Source organism: Carcharhinus amblyrhynchos, unplaced genomic scaffold, assembly GCF_965287045.1.
Source record: "Carcharhinus amblyrhynchos unplaced genomic scaffold, sCarAmb.v2.hapA scaffold_48, whole genome shotgun sequence".
NCBI classification, from domain to species: Eukaryota; Metazoa; Chordata; class Chondrichthyes; order Carcharhiniformes; family Carcharhinidae; genus Carcharhinus; species Carcharhinus amblyrhynchos.
This window is the reverse complement of record NW_027649789.1, coordinates 1,941,281-1,964,868: the sequence shown is the minus strand read 5'-3', so window position 1 is coordinate 1,964,868 and position 23,588 is coordinate 1,941,281. Positions and strand designations below refer to the sequence as shown.

Below are 23,588 nucleotides of genomic sequence, written 5' to 3'. Positions count from 1 at the left end.
TAATATTGATTGGAATTGCTATAGCTCTAGCTCATTAGAGGGGTCAGTTTTTATACAAAGCGTGCAGGACGGTTTCTTGACTCAGTATGTTGATAGGCCAACTAGAGGTGAGGCTATATTGGATTTGGTGCTGGGAAATGAGCCAGACCAGGTGCTAGACTTGGAAGTTGGTGTGCATTTTGGTGATAGTGACCACAATTTGGTTACGTTCACCTTAGTGATGGAAAGAGATAGGCATGAACCTCAAGTCAGTAGTTTTAGCTGGGGGAAGGGTAATTATGAGGCTATTAGGAGAGAATTAGGAAGCATAGGTTGGACTAGGAGACTACAGGGTCTCGGAACGTCCGAAATGTGGAGTTTTTTCAAGGAGCAGCTACTGCGAGTCCTTGATATGTATGTCCCTGTCAGGCAAGGAGGAATTGGTCGAGCTAGGGAACCGTGGTGCACTAGGAAAATTGATTCGCTGGTTAAAAAGAAAAAGGAGGCTTATGTCCGGATGAGACTTGAGGGCTCAGGTAGTGCACTAGAAACGTTTAGATTGGCTAGGAGGGAGTTAAAGGGAGAGTTAAGAAGGGCTAAAAGAGGACATGAGAAGACTTTGGCTGATAGGATTAAGGAGAATCCTAAGGCGTTCTATAGATATGTTAAGAATAGTAGATTGGTTAGGGCAAGATTAGGGCCAGTTAGAGATAGCAGTGGGAATTTATGTGTGGAACCGGAAGAGATTGGAGAGGCATTGAACCAATATTTCCCTTCAGTGTTCACGCAGGGGGACATAAATGTAGCTGAGGAGAACACTGGGTTACAGGGTTGTAAACTGGACAGTATTGCAGTTGATAGGGAGGATGTGCTAGATATTCTTGAGGGTTTGAAAATAGATAAGTCCCCTGGGCCGGACGGGATTTATCCTAGGATTCTCTGGGAGGCAAGGGAGGTGATTGCAGAGCCTCTGGCTCTGATCTTCAGGTCATCGTTGGTCACAGGTATAGTGCCGGAGGATTGGAGGATGGCGAATGTTGTCCCATTGTTTAAGAAGGGGAACAGAGACTTCCCCGGGAACTATAGACCGGTGAGTCTTACTTCTGTTGTGGGTAAGGTTTGAGAAAAAATTATTAGGGATAGGATTTATTGTTATTTGGAGAGTAATGAATTGATTGGAGATAGTCAGCATGGTTTTGTGGAGGGTAGGTCGTGCCTTACTAACCTTATTGAGTTTTTTGAGAAAGTGACCAAAGAGGTGGATGGGGGTAAGGCAGTTGACGTGGTATATATGGACTTTAGTAAGGCGTTTGATAAGGTTCACCATGGAAGGCTTCTGCAGAAAATGCAGATATATGGGATTGAGGGTGATTTAGGTAATTGGATCAGGAATTGGCTGGCGGATAGGAGACAGAGGGTGATGGTTGATGGTAAGTATTTGACATGGAGTTCAGTTACGAGTGGTGTGCCTCAGGGATCTGTTTTGGGGCCACTGCTGTTTGTAATTTTTATTAATGATCTGGATGAGGGTATAGTTGGGTGGATTAGTAAATTTGCTGATGACACCAAAGTCGGAGGTGTGGTAGATAGTGAGGAAGGGTGTCTTAGTCTTGGATAAGGGAGACCTGGATAAGTTGCAGAGCTGGGCCGAGAGGTGGAGGATGGAGTTTAATGCGGAAAAGTGTGAGGTAATTCACTTTGGTCGGAATAACGGATGTGTAGAGTATAGGGCTAATGGTAGGACTCTGAATAGTGTGGATGAACAAGAAGGATCTAGGTGTATGTGTACATAGATCCCTGAAAGTTGGGAATCAAGTAGATGGGGTTGTTAAGAAGGCATACGGTGTCTTGGCGTTTATTGGTAGGGGGATTGAATTTAGGAGCCGCAGCATCATGTTGCAACTGTACAAAACTCTGGTGCGGCCGCACTTGGAGTATTGTGTGCAGTTCTGGTCCCCACATTATAGGAAGGATGTGGAGGCTTTGGAGAGGGCGCAGAGGAGGTTTACCAGGATGTTGCCTGGTATGGAGGGGAGGTCCTATGAGGAGAGACTGAGGGATTTGAGGTTATTTTCATTAGAAAGAAGGCGGCTACAAGGGGACCTTATTGAAACATATAAGATGATTAGAGGTTTAGATAGGGTGGACAGTGATAGCTTTTTTCCTCGGATGGAGAAAGCTAGCACGAGGGGGCATAGCTTTAAATTAAGGGGTGGTAGTTATAGGACGGATGTCAGGGGTAGGTTCTTTACCCAGAGGGTGGTGAGGGATTAGAATGCCCTGCCTGCTGCAGTTGTAAATGCGCCTAGTTTGGGGGCGTTTAAGAGATCCGCGGATAGGTTTATGGATGGTAAGGGATTGGTTTAGGTTAGAGGGTCATTGTTTTTTAACTGGTCGGCGCAACATCGTGGGCCGAAGGGCCTGTTCTGCGTTGTAACGTTCTATGTTCTATGTTCTAAAACTACAACAGTTTTCCAGCTGGGAAACCAGGTAAGCAGGGAAATCACTGCCAGGCCGGAGGGGCTGATGGAATAGGGAGGGAGAGGGGCAGGAATGAAGGGTTTGGAAGGAGCTGTTGAAGATCTTCACAATTCAGGATTTCACTGTAACCGGTGGAGCAGCAATGTTCAGAGATTGAAATGTTCACATTTTCACTGTCAGTCCCGATCTGACTCCCTGCAGCAACTCCAGCTGTGTCTCTCCATTTGGACTGAACTGATTGCCCTCCAGCCTGAAACAGATTAAAGATGAAACAGGAAATAAACAGATTGAACAACAGGGTAAATAACAGGAGACTGGAGTTAATGGGACAAATCTTCTGGTCTCTGGATCACCAGAGACCCAGACACACAACTGAAGATGAGCATCGGGACCCTGTGGATGTCCTGACACACTGATCTACCTGGAAATTGTCCCAGAGATAGTAACTACTATTGGGGAATTCCCCTGCTGCAGTTAGAGTCAGAGACTTGGGACAGATCCACAAAATTTACCTGGATAGTTACTCAGGTAATGTTAGACAGCTCACCACCTGGGCTAATACCTGAATAGCACAACCGAGTCCCCCAATCACTTCCCACTGATCCCCCATACTACACCTCCCACAATCTGACTAGACCCACTCAACCCTACCTCCCCTCCAGCCTGGCCACCTCCCATGAGCCCTTAAACTAATCGGACTAATCCTCCCAACCTGGCCTCATCCTGAGCCAACCTCTCCTCACCTGACATAGAAACATAGAAGATCGGAGCAGGAGGAGGCCATTTGGCCCTTCAAACCTGCTCTACCATCCATCACCATCATGTCTGATCGTCCAACTCAATAGCCTCATCCTGCTTTCTCCCCATAACCTTTGATCCCGTTCACCCCAAGTGCTCTATCCAGCTGCCTCTTGAATACATTCTTGACTAAACCTCTGATTTAAACTCATTCCCCCAGAACCAACCCCACCCCACTACCCTCTTCAAAGCTATTAACCAACCCCAACCCCCCACCACACAACCACATCTGTTTAGACCCCAACAACATGACCAACTCCCAGTCACCATCCAAACTCCCGATTAACCCTCCAACCCAACACAATACAACTCATCCACTCCCCCGACACCTAGAACTAATCCTCCAACCTCTCACCAGCTCCCTGACTAACCATTCATCCAGCGACACACCAACCCATTCACTCCCCCAATCAACAGACACGGAGCTCCCCAGGGTCACTGTGCTGTAAATAGGGTGTGTGCTCTCTCTTCCCCGACTCTGCTCTGACGGAGCTCCCCGGGGTCACTGTGCTGTAAGTAGGGTGTGTGCTCTCTCTTCCCCGACTCTGCTCTGACGGATCTCCCCGGGGTCACTGTGCTGTAAATAGGGTGTGTGCTCTCTCTTCCCTGACTCTGCTCTGATGGAGCTCCCCGGGGTCACTGTGCTGTAAATAGGGTGTGTGCTCTCTCTTCCCCGACTCTGCTCTGACGGAGCTCCCCGGGGTCACTGTGCTGTAAATAGGGTGTGTGCTCTCTCTTCCCCGACTCTGCTCTGACGGAGCTCCCCGGGGTCACTGTGCTGTAAATAGGGTGTGTGCTCTCTCTTCCCCGACTCTGCTCTGACGGAGCTCCCCGGGGTCACTGTGCTGTAAATAGGGTGTGTGCTCTCTCTTCCCCGACTCTGCTCTGATGGAGCTCCCGATGTCGCAGTGCTGAAGATTCTGGGAGAAATATGCAGCAGTTTCAGGTTGGGGGAATTTTCACACATGGTGGCAATCTGCTCACCATTGCTGCTGCTTGGAAGATTCAAGCCCATTTATATTTTAAAACTATTTGTATTTTAGTTATTATACTAAAAATTAACACAAACACTCACTCTATCCGCTCCAGACTCCTACAGATCAGTATGAGGCGGCGGAGAGCAGGGACAGATTGATCTGTGAAGGAGTTTGATTCCAGGTCCAGAACCCTCAGTGACTGGTTTGTACAGAGAGCGGAGGCGAGATCCTCAGCACAAGAATCTGTGAGTGTGTTACTATACAGACTGGAGGCCAGAGAGAGAAATAACAGGGATCAGGCTCAATCCCCAGTGCTTTATATAATACTGTTAATAACAATAATAATGTATTGTAGGAGACATTCCAAAAACACAACTTGCATTTCTGTAGAATGAGGAAATACTCAATGCTGAAAATGAAATATAAATAAACTGGAAATGCTCAGCAGGTTAGGGAAATATTTGTGAAGAGAGAAACAGGGGTAAAGTTTGAGCTTCCATTGGAACTGGGAACTGGCAGTGAATTGACAGATTTGAAGGGACAGCGGTGGGTGGCTGGGGATGAAACAAAGAAAGGACAAACTGGAATTACAGGAGTGATTAAATGGTAAAAGTGATGATGGGACAGGACCATAATCACAGGATCCCCATGTCCTTACTCGGAGTGGCTCGGGAGGGACATGGGATGGTCAGTGGTTTGGGAATGCAGTTTGTGGTGAGGGTGAAGATAATGGCTGTGATTTTACCAGAAGCTGTGAATTCCCAACATGGGGATTGGAAATGGGTGGTGTGTCTGTGTGGGCAGGATAGGCAGAGTTATGAAGGTGATATTGTCAGAGGTGGACAATTAACGGCTGGCAGGCAGGGGGAGCTGCCCACTGAGGCAGCCTGGGCAGGGGACAGTCCCCGTTCAGGCAATGCTGGCACCATCTCCAAAGGCAGCCAGCAGGACTTTCAAACACAGCAGCTCTGGAGGGAGCAGCGAGGGAGCTCTGCTTACTGAATGAGGGGCTGAAATGTCAGAAAGCAGAGCAAGGGTTACCCCCCCAATCACTAATTCCTCCCTGGAGGGACTCCTCCCGGCTGCTCAGGCTCGGAGGGAGGTCCTGTTCCCTCAGGATGGGAGGAGGTTATCCCATCATTACAAGCCAGTCTGGATGGAGATTGCTGGGAGGTGAGCAGGTTTCAGACACGTGGTTACAGTGTGGAAAAGGATCAATGTCCTGATGTGTTCTGACACGGTGAGTGCAGCACAGCCTGATATGTGAATAAGGATGAGAGTGAAATTGGAGAAAGAACATCTCCACCCAGACACTGGCAATGCAAAGGCAGCAGCATTGACTGTCAGAGACATGTCCGTTAGGCTGGCACCAGCATAGGCTAGAGCAGGGTTCACCAACATATTCACTGGGCAAACACATGGCAATGTTTTTCTCACTCAAGGGGCCGATGAGTAAATTTCAGAATGATCAAGTTTGGCACAGCAGAAATTTCAATTAAAAACTGAACTGAGATATGAAAAGAAACAACTTGCTGAGCACAATAATGAGGAATAAATAAAGATGATCATTAGAGTTTAATCCTCATCAATCACAAATTGTTCCTCTCCCACATTTGCTGCAGATTGGCTCAAAAACCCATCAGCAGCAAACATGGGAAAGAAACGGCATGTGATTGGAGGAGCAGCTCCATACAGATTCTTCCATTCAAACTGAACTGTGTGACTGAGATTCTGGAAACTCGCTCCGGGGGCCGCATTGAGGGGCTTCGAGGGTCACATTCACCCCTTGGTCCACACGTTGGACAACCCTGGGCTAGAGCATGTGTTTGATGAGTGAGGAACAATTTGTGTGTTTGGAAAGAGAGCAAACATCATCAGGGAATGAGTGAAGAAGAGTGGAGACATCCAGGTCTTGCCATCCTTACACCAATGGAAGATGAAGTGCTGGATCAGGAAGGCCTGGGGGCAGAGTGGGTAATTTCTGCTGGTGAGATGGGTTGAGTGGGTGGCCTAATGAATGGGCACAGGAGAGAGTCTGGTGAGGATAAAACATAGAGCTTGTGTATCCATCACTGGTCACAGAGAGCAGTCTGAAGGACGTATTGGGATAAGAACAAAATAACTAGGAGGGGCAGAAGGCCATTCAGCCCCTCAAGCAGACTCCATCACGGCTCATCTAATTATAGTATCAACTCTTTTCCCTGTCTCGCTCCTCTGTAACCCTTGATTCACTTCTCAATCCAAAATCATCCTTAACTCAGCCTTGAATATATTCAATGACTCTGCCTCCACTGGTCTCCAGGGAATAGAGTTCCACTCACTCACGACCATCTAAGAAATACATTTCTCCTCATCTCAGTCTTAAGGGAATGACAATTACATTTTAAAATTCATCCCCTTGTTCTGGTCTCTCTGACAAGAAGAAACAACCTCTTAGCAACCACTCAGGATATTATCCCCTCAGGATATTATTTGTCTCAATGCGATCACCTTTTAACCTTCTGAACTTTATAGACATTGTTCCAATCTGCTCAAATTTTCCTCGATAAATAAACCTCTCTATCCCCGGAATGAGTCGAGTGAACTTCCTCGAACTTGTTCTCATACAATTCTATCCTTTCTTACAGAAAAAAAGCCTAACACTGTACATGTTTGTCCAGTTGCATTCTAACGTGGGCTGTGTAAAACTGTAGCAAAATCTCCCTACTCTTACATTCTATTCCTATTGCAATAATAAAAAATATGAAGAAACAGGGGCAGAATTCAGCCGTTCAGTCCTTCAAACCCCCGTTCCAACATTCAATGTGATCATGGCTGATCTTTTACTTCAACACCATTTCCAGCATTATCTCTGTATTTCTGTAAATAGTTTTTAATCAGTAGAAATATGTCCAGCTCAGTCCTGCACAAACTAAATGACTGTTCCCTGCAGCTCTCTGAGGCAAAAATTCCAAAGATTCACCAGCATTCTAATGGGAAACAAATACCCCTCATCTCAGCCTAAATAACTGCCCCTTATTCTCAGACTGTGTCCCAGGTTTCAGACCCTCCAGCAAGGGGAAACAAACTTTCTACATCTGGTCTATTGAACCCCGTAAAATAGTGTAGGCTTGAATAAGTTCAGCTATCATTCTTCTAAAGGCCTGAGAATAAAGTGTTTTTGTTCCTCAGAGGACAACCCATCTGTCCCTGGACCTATTTTAGTGAACCTTCTTTACATGCCAAGTACATCTTTGCTTCGGTCAGGGGACCAAAACAGTCCACAATACTCCAGGTTGGTCTCAGCAAGGCTGCATATAATTACAGGAAGACATCATTTTCCTCAGCTCAAATCCTCTTAGAATAAAGGCTAACATACCATTTGTTATCTTAATTGCTCTCATCTTCGCTTTCAGTGCCTCATGAACAAGGACATCAAAATATCTTTGGAGATGTCATAATTTCTGGGGGGTTTTTCTGGCAAATTGGATAACCTCACATTTTTACTGTCGTCCACCTGACAAACATTTGGCCACTCTCTGAAACTTTCCACATCCCCTTGAAACGTCTTTACATCCTTCTCACAATTCAGATTTCCACCTAGATTTCTATTAATCGCAAATTTGGAAATATTATATTCGATTCCCACATCCATAACATTGATACAAATTGTGAATAGCTGAGACTCAAACACTGACCAATGCGATCACTAGTTAGAGGCTGTCAACCCAAAAATCACCCATTTATTCCAACTCCTTATTTCTGTCCACTAACCATTCTCAATCCATGCAGGTACATTCCACCCAATTCCATATACGGTCAATGAAGACAAGCATGCCGTGAGCCTTCTTGACCACGTCATGCCTGTCTTATACCTGGTGATGTGCAAATGTGTGGGGTTTCCAACAAAAAAAAGTAGATTCCTTACATTTGAAAAACAGCAACAGAAGTTCCCAGCCATTGCTAATTCAAGGAGTGTATTAGATTAAGTGAAGATGTGGCACCGGAGTTGGCACTGCTGCCTCACAGCATCGGGGTCCTGGATTCATTCCAACTTTGGAGACTGTGTGTGGAGTTTTCACATCATCATGTCTCAAAACAGCTTGTTTTGTTTTTGGCACTGGAACTGATTCTCCAGGAAATTGCTTGAATACATTCTGTGAACTAATCTTCTATTCAACTTTTGACAATCTAATTCTTGGAAAAGACCTAATTCAGAAGTGATTTATACAGTAAATGGGAGAACCCATCAGAACATTGACCTATAGAGGGATCTGTGTGTGCAAGTGCACGGATCCCTGAAAGTGGCAAAAGAGGTGGATGAGGTGGTGAAGAAGGCAGATATCATGCTTGTCTTCACCGACTGGGGCATCGAGTATAAAAGTTGGCAAGTTATACAACAGACATATGAAACTTTAATAAGGTCACATTAGTAATATTGCTTGTAGCTTTGGTCACCACAATAACAGAAGGATGTGGATGTTTTGGAGAGGATGCAAAGAAGGTTCACCAGAATGTTGCCTGGTCAAGGAGGGTTAAGGTATGAGAAGAGGTTGGATACTCACAGATTGTTTTCATTACAAAAAGGGAGACTGAGAGGTGACCTGATAGATGTAAACACAATTATAAGAGGCATCAATATGGTGGATAGTCAGAGACTTTTTCCCAGTGTGGAATGATCAACCACAAGAGGGCACAGGATGAAGGTGTGAGGGGCAAATATTGGGGAGATGCGTGGGATAAGTTTTCACACAGAGGGTGGTGGGTGCCTGGATTGAGGTGGTGGAAGCAGGCACAGTACCAATGTTCAAGGTCTATCTTAATAGACACATGAACAAGAGATGAACCGAGGAATAGAAACTGCGAATGGGCAGTAAGTACTGGGTCTGAATAAGGATTAGGAATCAGGCTTGGTGGGCCGAAGGGTCTGTTACTGTGTTGTGTGGTCCTTTTGTTCTCTTTGTATATGGAGATTAAAATCCTTGGAGATTATTGCAGTACGTTTTTACAAGACCCCATTATTTTTCCTGTGTACTGTGTCGGAGATTGTGAATATTGTTCGGGGCGATTAAATGATTTCCACAAGCGATCTTTTAACATTGCTAATTTTTTATCTCTACCCAAACTGATTCTGCATCTTGATCATTGGAAGAAAGTTCACCTCTCGCAAATGTATTGACATATGTTATTAACAGCGAGACTCCAACACAATTCCTGCCTTCCATTTATATGTAATATATTTAAGAAATAAGAACATAAGAACATAAGAAATAAGAGCAGGAGTAGGCCATCTAGCCCTTCGAGCCTGCCCCGCCATTCAATAAGATCATGGCTGATCTGTTGTGGCTCAGTTCCACTTTCCCGCCCTCTCCCCATAACCCTCAATCCCCTCTCTTATCAAAAATCCATCAACCCGCTTCTTAAAAATATTTAGCGAGGCAGCCTCCACCACTTCAACGGGCAGAGAATTCCAGAGATTCACCACCCTTTGAGTGAAGAAGTTCCTCCTCAACTCCATTCTAAACCGCCTCCCCTTTATCTTGAGGCTGTGCCCCCTAGTCCTACTGTCTTTTTTGAGCGGGAAGAGTCTCTCCACCTCTATCCTATCCATCCCATTCATCATCTTATACGTCTCAATGAGATCTCCCCTCATTCTTCTAAACTCTAACGAGTACAAGCCTAGTTTATTCAGCCTCTCCTCATAGCTCAACCCCCTCAACTCCGGTATCAGCCTAGTAAACCTCCTCTGCACTCCCTCCAGGGCCAAAATATCCTTGCGCAGGTGCGGCGCCCAAAACTGCACATAGTACTCCAGCTGCGGCCTCACCAATGCCCTATACAGCTGCAGCAAGACCTCCCTACTTTTATATTCAATCCCCCTCGCTATGAAGGCCAGCATCCCATTCGCCTTCCTGACCACCTGCTGCACCTGCAAGCTGGGTTTTTGCGACTCATGCACAAGGACCCCGAGGTCCCTCTGCACCGTCGCCTGCTGCAGTTTTTCGCCACGTAAGTAATAGTCCTTCCTACCATTATTCCTACCAAAGTGGACCACCTCACACTTGCCAACATTAAATTCCATTTGCCATTTCCTGGCCCATTCGCCCAGCCTATCTAGATCCTTCTGCAGACTCTCCACACCCTCCGCACAATTTGCCTTTCCCCCAATCTTGGTGTCATCAGCAAATTTCGACACCCTGCACTCGGTTCCCTCCTCCAGATCATCTATATAAATGGTAAAAAGCTGAGGCCCCAGCACCGACCCCTGGGGCACCCCACTAGTCACCAACCGCCAATCTGAATAGCATCCATTGACCCCCACTCTCTGCCTCCTATTTGACAACCAATCCTCTATCCACGCTAACACCCTACCCCCAACTCCATGTCCCCTGACCTTCTGCAATAACCTCTTGTGAGGTACCTTGTCAAACGCTTTCTGAAAATCCAGAAAGACCACATCCACCGGCTCTCCTCTATCCACTGCCCTAGACACATCCTCATAGAACTCCAGTAAATTTGTCAGACACGACTTCCCTTTAATGAAACCGTGTTGCGTCCGCCCTATCAAGCAATTCCCTTCAAGATGCCTCGCAATTTCCTCCTTAATGACGGATTCTAACATTTTACCTACCACAGACGTTAAACTAACCGGCCTATAATTCCCCGCCTTTTGCCTGGCACCCTTCTTAAACAACGGCGTAACATTAGCCGTTTTCCAATCTTCCGGCACTTCCCCGGAATCCAGCAACGTCTGGAAAATAACCACCAAGGCATCCACTATAACCTCCGCCATTTCTTTCAGAACCCTCGGATGCATTCCATCCGGTCCTGGGGACTTGTCCACAATCAGCCCCTCCAGTCTGTCGAGCACCACCTCTCTAGTAACAGTAATGTCATTAAGACCCTCCATTCCTACCACCTTTCCATCGCTAACACCCGGCAAATTATTCACGTCCTCCTCCGTGAAGACAGAAACAAAAAAGTTATTCAAGACCTTAGCCATATCCCCATCCCCTACCACTAGCTCCCCTTTCTCATCCTCTAAAGGACCAACGTTCACCCTAGCCAGCCTCTTCCTTTTCATATATTTATAAAAACTCTTGCTATCCTTTTTTATATTAAGTGCTAGCCCAGCCTCATAGCTTCTCCTACCCTCCTTTATCAACTTCTTTGTCAATCTTTGTTGACATTTAAACCTTTCCCAATCCTCTTCTCGCCCACTGCTCTTAGCTACTCTAAATTCCTCCGCTTTTAATTTAACACTTTCCTTCACCTCCTTCGTTATCCACGGCTTATTACCTCTCTTCCTACTGTCCTTTTTAACCATCGGAATAAATTTCTGCTGAGCACCAAGAAAGATCTCCTTAAAGATCCTCCACTGCTCCTCAGCAGACCTACCTTCCAACGCACTCCCCCAGTCCACATTCGCCAATTCTTCTCTCATCCTACCATACTCCCCTCTATTCAAACAAAGGACGTGTGTCCGGGAACCCACTTTCTCCTCCTCCATCTGCACCAGAAACTCCACCATACAATGATCACTCTCTCCAAGAGGATCCTTCACCGCAAGGTCCCTAATTCTACCCGCCTCATTACATAGCACCAGATCCAAGATAGCTCGCTCCCTCGTCGGCTCCAACACACACTGTTCAAGGAAATTATCCCGGCAGCATTCCAAGAACTCCTCCTCGAGCCCACCTCGTCCAACATGGGTCGACCAATCAATATGCAGGTTGAAATCTCCCATAACTACTGCCGTCCCATTCCTGCACGCCGCACTTATTTGCGTGTTAACAGCCCCCCCCACCTCCAGATCATTATTCGGGGGCCTATAGACGACACCCACCAGCGTCTTCCTCCCTTTGCTGTTCCTAATCTCCACCCACAACGATTCCACGTTCTGCTCTTTGGCTCCGATATCACCCCTTGCTACCACCTTGATACTATCCTTAATCAGCAGAGCTACGCCACCCCTTCTTTCCTCCTGCCTATCCTTCCTAAACACTTGATAGCCCTGTACATTCATCTCCCAGTCCCTGTCACCTTGCAGCCACGTCTCTGTAATGGCCACCAGATCGTATCCATTTGTGTCGATCTGCGCCATTACCCTCCACCTTTTCACAAATCAATGAATGTTGTGTCCAGGGAGATCTGTGCACATCTGAGGAGGAGGAGAGAACCTCAGAGGGTGCACAATAACATTATTCTCCCACTCCCTCAACATAAGGATCTGTGGGACTGACATCCCATTGCTCAGGGATCAGAGAGAAAGCAGGGGAAAAAGTTTTCCTTATTCATAACTGACGACAATAGTGTTTTTATACAAATACCAGCAGTCAAATTATATTGTTGAATATTCAGTTATTATAAACACAATCTCTCACAGTCTGCTACTTACTGCAGTTTCTGTATTTCACAGTCTGGATTCCTCAGAGCCACAGACAGCAGTTTCACTCCTGAATCTCCCAGTTTATTGTAACCCAGATTCAGATCTATCAGTGAGCGGTTTGTACTGAGAGCAGAGGCCAGGTCCTCGGCACAAGAATCTGAGAGAGTGTTGTAATTCAGGCTGGAGATCAGAGAGAGAAAAAAAACAACAGGATTCAGGATAATTCCACAGTGTTTTTAAAAATAAGATCATTAACAATAATAATGTACAGCGTGGGACATTCAAGAAACACAACTTCAGTTCACACAGAAGACAACATTTTATTGATGCTGCAAATCTGAAATATGAATAAATACTTTGGAAACTCTCATCAGGTCAGGCAATATCTGCGAAGAAACAGATTTAGTTTCAGTTCAGTTAACTAAAATTAGAACTTGGAAGTAGCAGTGAATTAAATTGTTTTCAGTGACGGGGAGCTGGGGATGGGCAGGTGACAAGGACAGAACAAAATGGAAGTGCCGGAGTGATTAAATGACAAAAAGGATGACGGTGAAAGGGAAGAGCTCAGGATTCCCATGTCCTTACCCTGAGTCACAGGGAGGGACATGGGACGGTCAGTGGTTCAGGAATGGAGTGTGTGGTGGGGTTGAAGATGATGAGAGAGAAACCTTTTTCACACTGCCAGTGGTTCGGGTCTGGAATTACAGCCAGGAAGTGTGATGGAGGTAGGCTGGATCGAAGCAGTCAGAAAGGAATTAGATGATTATTTGAATATAAATAATGAGCGAAGATACGAGAAAAAGGCTGGAGAATGACACACATTCCTAATGCTAATTTGGTGAGCTGGTACAGACACGATGGGCCAAACGGCCTCATTGTGAACCGTAACAATTCTGTGAAGATAATGGTTGGAAATGTATGGATATTTCAACTGGAAGTTGGTGTTGTTGCCGTGTGGACAGTGTTAGTAGCCATAGTCCTCAATAAAATGTTAATACCGATAGGCAGAGGGATCTGGGTGTCAGGTATACAGATACATAAGTCACTGAAAGTGGCAATGTTGACAGAGAAGGTAGTCATGACGGCATACGGCATGCTTGCCATCATCGGCCAGGGCATTGAGTTTAATAATTGGCAAGTCATGTTGCCCCCTTATAGATCGTTAGTTAGGGTGCACTTAGAATATCATGTTCAGTTTTGGTCACCACACTACCAGAAGGATATGGAGGCTTTGGAGAAGGTACAAATAGGTTTACCAGGATGTTGCCTAGTATGGAAGGCATTAACTGTGAGGAAAGGTTGGAAAAATTGGTTTGTTTTCACCGGAGCGACAAAGTCTGAGGGGAGATCTGATAGAAGTCTACAAAATTGCGAGGCATGGACAGAGCGGATAGAAGTTTTTTTTCCCCAGTGTGGAAGAGTCAGTTACTAGGGGGCATAGGTTTAAGGTACAAGGGGCAAGGAATAAGGGAGATGTATGAGGCAGATTTTTTTACGCAGAGAGTAGTGGGTGCCTGGAATCCATTGCCGCTGAAGGATATGATGGTGGCTTTTAAGGGGCATTTTGACAAGTACATGAATAGGATGGGAATAGTGGGATATGGTCCCCAGAAGGATAGTCAGATAACATGGTCAGTAAAGGATTGGAGGGCCGAAAGGCCTGTTCCTATGCTGCATTTTTTTTGTTCTTTGTTCTTTGTATTTCTCTCCAATTGAGCGAGACAATTTGTTACATGTAGCTTCAGGGACAAAACTGAATAAGGATTCAGCAATGGAAGGAGATGTGATTCCATGAACCCCACAGCCCGGTACGAGGACCCAACCCTCAACATTAGCATCATTCTACATCACACTCCAAACACCAAACCAACTGAACTAACTAACTCCACACATAACCAGAACGGGTACATTAATATCTGTCGTTGTTCGTCCATCTTCATCAATGAGGACCTCGACACCATTAGTCATTTTGAGGCTGGTTGCGGTGTATCTGAACATGACTGATCAGGCCAATTTGGGCACGGAATGTCCTGCCACATATTGCACAGACCTGTGTAGACACTGTAGTTGTTGCGCTGGTGGCTCTGGATTTGCACAGCTCGCGCTTAAGTTGTGCTTCAGCACTGCACCTTGCTTCGTGAGCTTGACAGCCCTTGTGGATGAGGCAGCAACAGGTAGGGCGGTTTTGTGCCAGCGTTTCCCAGGTGGTCGTGTCAATGTCAAGTGACTTCAGGGAGGTTTTGAGTGTGTTTTAATTTTTTTTTCTGCCCTCCATGCGAGCGTCTTCCAGCAGAGAGTTCCCCAAAAAGGAGCTGCTTGGGTATGGGCTCGTCTGGATCAGGAAGGCCTGGGGGCAGAGTGGGTAATTACTACTGGGGAGTTGGGTTGAGTGGGTGGCCTAATGAATGAGCACAGGAGAGTGTCTGGTGAGGATAAAACATAGAGCTTGTGTATCCATCACTGGTCACAGAGAGCAGTCTGAAGGACGTATTGGGATCGGAACAAAATAACTAGAAGAAGCAGAAGGCCATTCAGCCCCTCGAGCAGACTCCATCATGGCTGTTCTAATTGTCGTCACAATTATTTTCCCACTCGCTCTTTGTAACCCTTGATTCACTTCTGAATCCAAAATCATTCCAAACTTAGCTTTGAATATATTCAATGATTTTGCTGTCACGAGTCTCCAGGGAATAGAGTTCCACTCACTCACAACCTTCTAAGAAATACATTTCTCCTCATCTCAGTCTTAAGGGAATGACAATTACATTTTAAAATTCATCCCCTTGTTATTGTCTCTCTTACAAGAAGAAGCAGTCTCTCAGCAAGCACCCTATCTCATCCCCTCAGGATATTATTTGTCTCAATGCAATCACCTTTTAATCTTCTGAACATTATAGACATTGCTCCAATCTCTCAAATTTTCCTTGATAAATAAATATCCCCGGAATGAGTCGAGTGAACTTTCTCTGAACTTGTTCGAATATAATTCTATCCTTTCTAATGTAAAGAGCCCACATTTCCTCAGCTGCGTTCTAACGTGGGCTGTGTAAAACTGCAGCAACACTTCCCTAATCTTCCATTCCATTCCCATTGCAATAAAAAAAATGAAGAAACAGGAGCAGAAATCAGCCATTCAGTCCTTCAAACCCCTGTTCCAACATTCAATGTGATCATGGCTGATCTTTTACTTCAACACCATTTCCAGCATTATCTCTGCATTTCTTCATGTTTTTAATCAGTAGAAATATATCGAGCTCAGTCTTGCACAGACTGAGTGATTGTTCCCCGCAGCTCTCTGGGGAAAAAAAAATGCAAAGATTCACCAGCATTCTAATGGAAAACAAATACCCTTCATTTCAGTCCGAAATAACTGTCCCTTATTCTCAGACTGTGTCGCAGGTTTCAGACCCTCCAGCAAGGGGAAACATCCTTTCTACATCTGGCCTATTTAACACCGTCAAATAGTGTAGGTTTGAATAAGTTCAGCTGTCGTTCTTCTAAAGGTCTGAGAATAAACTGTTTTTGTTTCTCATCGGACAATCCATCTGTCCCTGGACCTATTTTAGTGAACCTTCTTTACATGCCAAATATATCTTCCCTTCAGTCGGAGACCAAAACAGTCCACAATTCTCCAGGTTGGTCTCAGCAAGACTGCATATAATTACAGGAAGACATCTTTTTCCTCAACTCAAATCCTCTTAGAATAATGGCTAACATACCATTTGTTATCATAACTGCTCTCATCTTCACTTTCAGTGCCTCACGAACAAGGAAATCAAAATATCTTTGGAGTTGTCATAATTTCTGTTTTTATTCTGGCAAATTGGATAACCTCACATTTTTACTGTAGTTTACCTGGCAAACATTTGGCCACTCCCTGAGCCTTTCCACATCCCCTTGAAACATCTTTGCATCCTCCTCACAATTCAGATCTCCACCTAGATTTCTATTAATCGCAAATTTGGAAATATTATATTTGATCCCCACATCCATATCATCGATACAAATTGTGATTAGCTGAGACCCAAACACTGATCCCTGCCGTACTCCACTAGTTAGAGGCTGTCAACCCAAAAATAGCCCATTTATTCCAACTCCTTGTTTCTGTCCACTAACCAGTTCTCAATCCATGTGGTATATTGCTCCCAATCCCATGTGCTCCAATTTTCTTTAATAACCTCTTGTATGTAAATCATGCAACTATAGAATCCCTAGTGTAGGAAGAGGTCATTCAGCCCATTGAGTCACTCTGAGGGAGAATCTTACCAAGGTCCGCTCCCCTCAACATCACAAATTTACCAGGGCTAATCCACCTAACCTACACATCTTGGGACAGTGAGGGCAATTTTACCATGGCCAATCCAGCTCTAGAGTACAGCTGGGAACCAGAGAACCCAGAGGAACAGAGGCAGGCGTGGGAAGAATGTACAAACCCCACAAAGATACCCAAGGCTGGAATTGAATCTGGGTCCCTGACGCTGTGATACAGCTGTGCTAACCACTGTGTCACCATGCCAGCCTTTCATAAATCCATTTTGGCCCTGTCTATTAATTCAGTGTTCTGTTATCATTTCCTTTACTGTAGATTACTGGAGTATCAATGTCAGACTAACAGATCTCAGCTGCCAGTTTTCCCCTAACCCCACATATTTACGGTGTTAATCCCCCTAAGCTGCACATCTGGGACCCTAAGGGGCAAGTTAGCATGGCCAGTCCACCTCACTTGCACATTTTGTGGACTGTGGGAGGAAACAGGAGCACCCGGAGGAAACCCACACAAAGACAAGGAGAACATGCAAACTCCACACAGACAGTTGTCCAAAGCTGGAATGAATCCGGGTCCCTGGCGTTGAACGGCAGCAGTCTAACCACGGTGCCAGATCTTCACTTAATCTAATACAATCCTTAAAGTAGCAATGGCTGGAACACTTCTGCTGCTGTTTTTCAAGTGAAAGAAACGTATTTTTGTTGGAAATGCCACACATTTACACATCACCATGTCTCAAAACAGCTTGTTTTGTGATTGGCACTGGAACGTGCTTCTCCAGGAAATTACTTGAATACATTCTGTGAACTAATCTATTCAACTTCTGACAATCTGATTCTTGCAAAAGACCTAATTTAGAAGCGATTTATACAGTAAATGGAAGAACCCATCGGAGTATTGACCTACAGAGGGATCTGTGTGTACAAGTCTACAGATCCCTGAAAGTGACAACACAGGTGGAAGAGGTGGTCAAGAAGGCAGACAGCATGCTTGTCTTCATCGACTGGGGCATCGAGTATAAAAGATGGCAAGTTATGGAACAGCCATATCAAACCTTAGTAAGGCCACGTTTCTAATATTGCCCGCAGTTTGTTTGCCATGCTGTCAGAAGGATGTGGATGCATTGGAGAGAATGCAAAGAAGGTTTACCAGAAAGTTGCTTGATCAAGGAGGGTAAAGGTATGAGAATAATTTGGATAATCATGGATTGTTTTTCACTACAAAATGGGAGATGGAAGGGTGAACTCATAGAGATATACACAATGATCAGAGACTTTTTTTTCCCAGTGTGGAATTGTCAACTATAAGAGGGCACTGAATAAAGATGTGAGGAGCAAAGTTTGGGGAGATGTGGGATAATTTTTCACACAGAGTAATGGGTGACTGGAATGCACTGCCAATGGAGGTGGTGGAAGCAGGCATGTTACCATTGTCCAACATAATCTTTATAGATACATGAACAGGAGACGAACAGAGGAATAGAAACTGCAAATGGGCAGTAAATATTGGGTCTGAATAAGGATTAGGAGTCAGGCTTGGTGGGTCGAAGGGTCTGTTACTGCGTTGTGTGGTTCTTTGTTCTTCTTTGTATATTGGATTAAAATCGTCCATAATTATTGCAGTTTGTTTTTACAAGACCCCATTATTTTTCCTGTGTACTGTGTCAGAGATTCTGAATATTGTTAGGGGCGATTAAATGATTCCCACAAGCGATCTTTTAACTTTGTTAATTCTTATCTCTACCCAAACTGATTCTGCATCTTGATCATTGGAACTAAGTTCACCTCTCGCTACTGTACTGTCATCTGTTACTAACAGCGAGACTCCACCACCATGTCCTGTCCTCCATTTACTGTCATCTATTCACGTTCCCCCCTTTCACAAATCAACGGATGCTGTGTCCGGGGAGAGCTGTGCACATCTGAGGAGGAGGAGAGAACCTCAGAGGGTGCACCATAACATTATTCCCCCACACCCTCATCATAAGGATCTGTGGGACTGACATCCCATTGCTCAGGGATCAGAGAGAGAAACAACAGGAGTCAGAGGAAAAGCAATTTTCCTTATTCATAACTGACACCAATAGTAACGGGCAGTGTTTTTTATAAAAATACCAGTGGTGAAATTATATTGTTGAATATTCAGTTATTATAAACACAATCTCACACAGTCTGCTACTTACTCCAGTTTCTGTATTTTACAGTCCGGATTCCTCAGAGCCACAGACAGCCGTTTCACTCCTGAATCTCCCATTTCATTCTCACTCAGATTCAGATCTGTCAGTGAGCGGTTTGTACTGAGAGCAGAGGCCAGGTCCTCGGCACAAGAATCAGTGAGGTCATTATCACAGAGACTGGAGATCAGAGAGAGAAAAATAACAGGAATCAGGGTAAATTCCCAGTGTTTTTTAAGAATAAGATCATTAACAATAATAATGTACAGCGCAGGACATTCAAGAAACACAATTTCAGTTGATACAGAAGGCAAAATACTACTGATGCTGTAAATCTGAAATATGAATAAATATGTTGGAAACTCTCGTCAGGTCAGGCAATATCTGTGAATGGAGAAACAGATTTAGTTTCAGTTTAATTAGTTACAATTAGAACTTGGAAGTAGCAGTGAATTAAATTGTTTTAAGTGACAGGGAGCTGGGGATGGGCGGGTGACAAGGAAAGAACAAAATGGAAGTGTCGGAGTGATTAAATGACAAAAAGGATGATGGTGAAAGGGAAGAGCTCAGGATTCCCATGTCCTTACCCTGAGTCACAGGGAGGGACATGGGATTGTCAGTGGCTCAGGAATGGAGTGTGTGGTGGGGTTGAAGATGATGAGAGAGAAACCTTTTTCACACTGCCAGTGGTTCGGGTCTGGAATTACAGCTGGGAAGTGTGGTGGAGGTCGGCTGCATTGAAACAGTCAGAAAGGAATTAGGTGATTATTTGAATATAAACAATGAGCGAGGATACGAGAAAAAGGCTGGAGAATGACACAAATTCCTAATGTTAATTTGGTGAGCTGGTACAGACACAATGGGCCAAATGGCCTTATTGTGAACCGTAACAATTCTGTGAGAATAATGTTGGAAAAGTATCGATATTTCAACTGGGAGTTGGTGATGTTGCCATGTGGACAGTGTTAGTAGCCATAGTCCTCAATAAAATGTTAATACCGATAGGCAGAGGGATCTGGGTGTCAGGTACACAGGTCACTAAAAGTGGCAATGCAGGTGGAGCAGGAGCCAAGAAGGCACACTTCATGCTTGCCTTCATCGGCTGGGGTATTGAGTTTAAAAACTGCAAGTCATGTTGTAGCTTTATAGAACCTTAGTGAGGCCCCACTTGGAATCTAGCTTTCAGTTCTGATGGCCAGAAGGATGTGGAAGCTTTGCAGAGGGTACAGAAATGATTTACCAGGATGTTGCCCTGGTATGGAGGACATCAGATATGAGAGGTTGGAGAAACTTTATTTGTTCTCACTGGAACGACGGAGGTTGAGGGGAGACCTGATAGAAGTCTACAAGATTGAGAGGCATGGAAAGAGTGGATAGTCAGAAGCTTGTTCCCTGAGTGGAAGAGTCCGTTACTCGGGGGCGTAGGTTTAAGGTGCGAGGGACAAGGTTTAAAGAAGACATACGACGCAGATTTTTTTTTTTACAGAGACTAGTCGGTGCCTGAAACTCGTTGCTGCGGGAGGTAGTGGAAGCGGATATGTTGGTGACTTTTAAGGGGCATCCTGACAAGTATTTGAATAAGATGGGAAGAGAGGGATATGATCCCGAAAGGAGCGGGGGTTTTAGTTAAGTCGGGCAGCATGGTCAGGCAGCCTTGGACGGCCGAAGGGCCTGTTCCTGTCCCCGGCAATGAGTTCCAGGCACCGACTACTCTCTGTGTAAAAAAATCTGCCTCCTTATCTCCTTTAAACCTTGCCCCTCACACCTTAAACCTACACCCCCGAGTAATTGATTCTTCCACTCAGGGAACAAGCTTCTGACTATCCACTCTGTCCATGCCTCTCAATCTTGTAACTTCTATCAGTTCTCCCCTCAACCTCCGTCATTCCAGTGAGAACAAACAAACTTCATTTGCTCCTTGTATTTCTCTCCTATATATATGTAGCTTCAGGGACAAAACTTAATAAACGTGGGGCAATGGGAGGAGGTGGGACTCCATGAATCCCACAGCCAGTCCGAGGACCAAACCCTCAACATTAGCATCATTGCACATCACACTCCAGACACCAAACCAACTGAACTAACCAACTCCACTCAGAACCAGAACGGACACATTAATATCTGACAGGTTAGGGGAATCCGTCCACTCAGGCAGCACAGGCTGAATCACAGAATTGTTACAGAGCAGAAGGAGGCCACTTGGCCCATTGTGTCTGTACTGACTCTCCGAATGAGCAATTCACTAAGTGTCATTCCCCCACCTTCCCCCAAAACCCTGTGTATTCCAGAGCTTAACCACTGGCTGCAGGGGAAGATCCCATTCAGGCAAAGCTGGCACCAGATTTAAAGGCAGCCAGCAGCACTTTTAAAGGCTCTGAAGGGAGCAGTGAGGGAGCCCTGGTTAATGAACAAAGGGCTGAAATGGCAGAAGGCAGATTAAACCCAATTCACTGACACTTCCCTGGAAATTCTCAAGGCTATATCGGTTTGGAGGGAGGTTCTGTTCCCTCAGGACTGGAGGAGGAGACCTGTCACAAGAACCCAAGCAAGTCTGGATAGAAACTGCCGAGGGCCAGAGCAGGCAGCACGTGGCTGCAGTGAGGCAAAAGGATCAATAACCTGATATGTTCTGACAAGGTGAGCGTTAAACTTACAGGCTGATATGTGAATAAGGATGAAAGAGAAATTGTGGAAAGAACATCTCCACCCAGACACTGGCAATGTCCAAACAGCAGCATCAATCTTCAGGAACATGTCAGCCTCTCTGTGAAGGGTTCCGGTCAGTCAGAGATGACTGCTGCACTGCCCACACTGAGTGACCATCCTGGTGGGCCCATGATGGGCAGTCTGGCAGCACCATAGGCTTGTGTGTGTCTTTGATGGGTGAGTAACAATGGAAATTTATGTGCTTGTAGAAGAGGGCACAGAGCGTCAGAGAAGGAGCCAAGAGTGAGAGTGTCTGGATTGTGTCATCCTTATGCCAATGGAAGATGAAGTGCTGGAGCTGGGAGACCTGGAGGCTGGGTGGGCAATCACTGATGGTGAGATGGGTTGTGGATCCAGAGTGAGTGAGTGATGGGCACAGGAGAGACTCTGCTGCTGAGTCCAAAACCTGGTGCTTGTGTGTTCACCATTGGTCAGATGGAGCTCTGGGTTAGGAACAGTCTCCAGGACATGTTGGAATGTGGATTACCCTCTAACAATCTTCACTCTCTCACAAATCAACAGCTGTGGTGAGACGGAGACAAGTGCCTCCCTCGGAAGAAGAGGAGGGTTCACAGAGCGGGCTCTTACACATTATTCCCCATTACCTGTGCCAGAGCAGATACTGTCTCACACCATTAGTGAAGGGGTTGCAATCCGGCTGCACAGGACAGCACACACAAACCCGAGCGGCTGATGGCTGTGTGTATCCATACACAAAGGATGGAGGAGTCAATCCAGACCAGCAGTGTTACCATGTCTCAGGTATGAGCACAAATAACATCCTCCACAGAGAGATTGGTGACCTTCATGGAGAGTCACATCCAGCCTATCACCCACTGGAGACACACAGAGACCTGCTTGTTATCACCACCTCCATGAGCTCTGTGAATCAGTGGCTGGACAAGAGGAGAAAATGCGCCTGGAGTCACTGTCGGGACTTCCCAGCTGAACAGGGAGGGTCCAGTTTGCCCTGAATGGATAGAGGAGCGGCTGCCTGCAGCATCTGGGGGCTCCTCTCAGGATGCCCCTGGTGTGGGCAGTGGGTCCTCTTCTGCTCCAACTGTGACACAAGCACCTCATGAAGCTATGATGATGGAGACAACTCCAGTATCTGTGCAGAGGACCCGCAGTCAGCCGGATCCTTCCAGGACTCAAAATCCAAAGACAAAAGCCACGATCATTGTAATTCCCGGAGGACAGAGGTAAAGACTCTGTCTATAGCTCAGAGGAAAGTATGGGAATTGCTGTGGTTGTCATGGTCGGGTTGCTTCCTTGGGTTTCACAGGGTTATACTTTGTTGTTTGTGGTCATCTTGTTATGCATGGGTTTTTAATAAATTCAGAGATGGTGCACTACTAAAACAATCCTTCGCCACATTACTGGGTTTCCAACAGTTCAGTGGGAATGAGAGATCAGAAATATTACACTGAATGATGTGAGTACATTTCCAATGTCTTTGTCTCGCGTAGTGACAACTCCAGAGAAATGGTAGAACATTCACAGAAACAGCAACGGGGAGCAGAAGGTGGAAGATTTATTACATTGAATGGCTGTGTGAGTAAGACACATGCAAACCCTTTCTGTAATCGTTAATCTCCATCCTCCCTGACACATATCCCATGTCCCTGGCCTGTGGTCCCTGGGGTTCCTCATCATGAAGCATCTGGTCAACATCGCACATGTTCAAAGTCACACTTTGTCCAAAGCTTCTCCACTCTAACTCCAGGCTTTATAGGACACGACACAACACCAGGACATTTGAGACCCTCACTGGGTATATTGAAGGGTTCCATCAGGTCTATCTTTAGAAACCCTCTGGCCTGCTCAATGGTCACTCTA

At 45.5% G+C, this 23,588-nt stretch overlaps 1 protein-coding gene across 1 annotated transcript in view; it reads right to left on the bottom strand.

Moving 5' to 3' along the window:
* Nucleotides 1-2,622: 2,622 nt before the first annotated feature.
* LOC145337417 (NACHT, LRR and PYD domains-containing protein 3-like) overlaps nt 2,623-23,588 on the bottom strand; it is a 32,637-nt gene continuing 11,671 nt past the window's right edge. The window contains exon 4 of the mRNA XM_080182192.1: nt 2,623-2,710. Coding sequence (XP_080038318.1) covers nt 2,623-2,710 — 88 coding nt within the window. The remainder of the gene's footprint in view (nt 2,711-23,588) is intronic.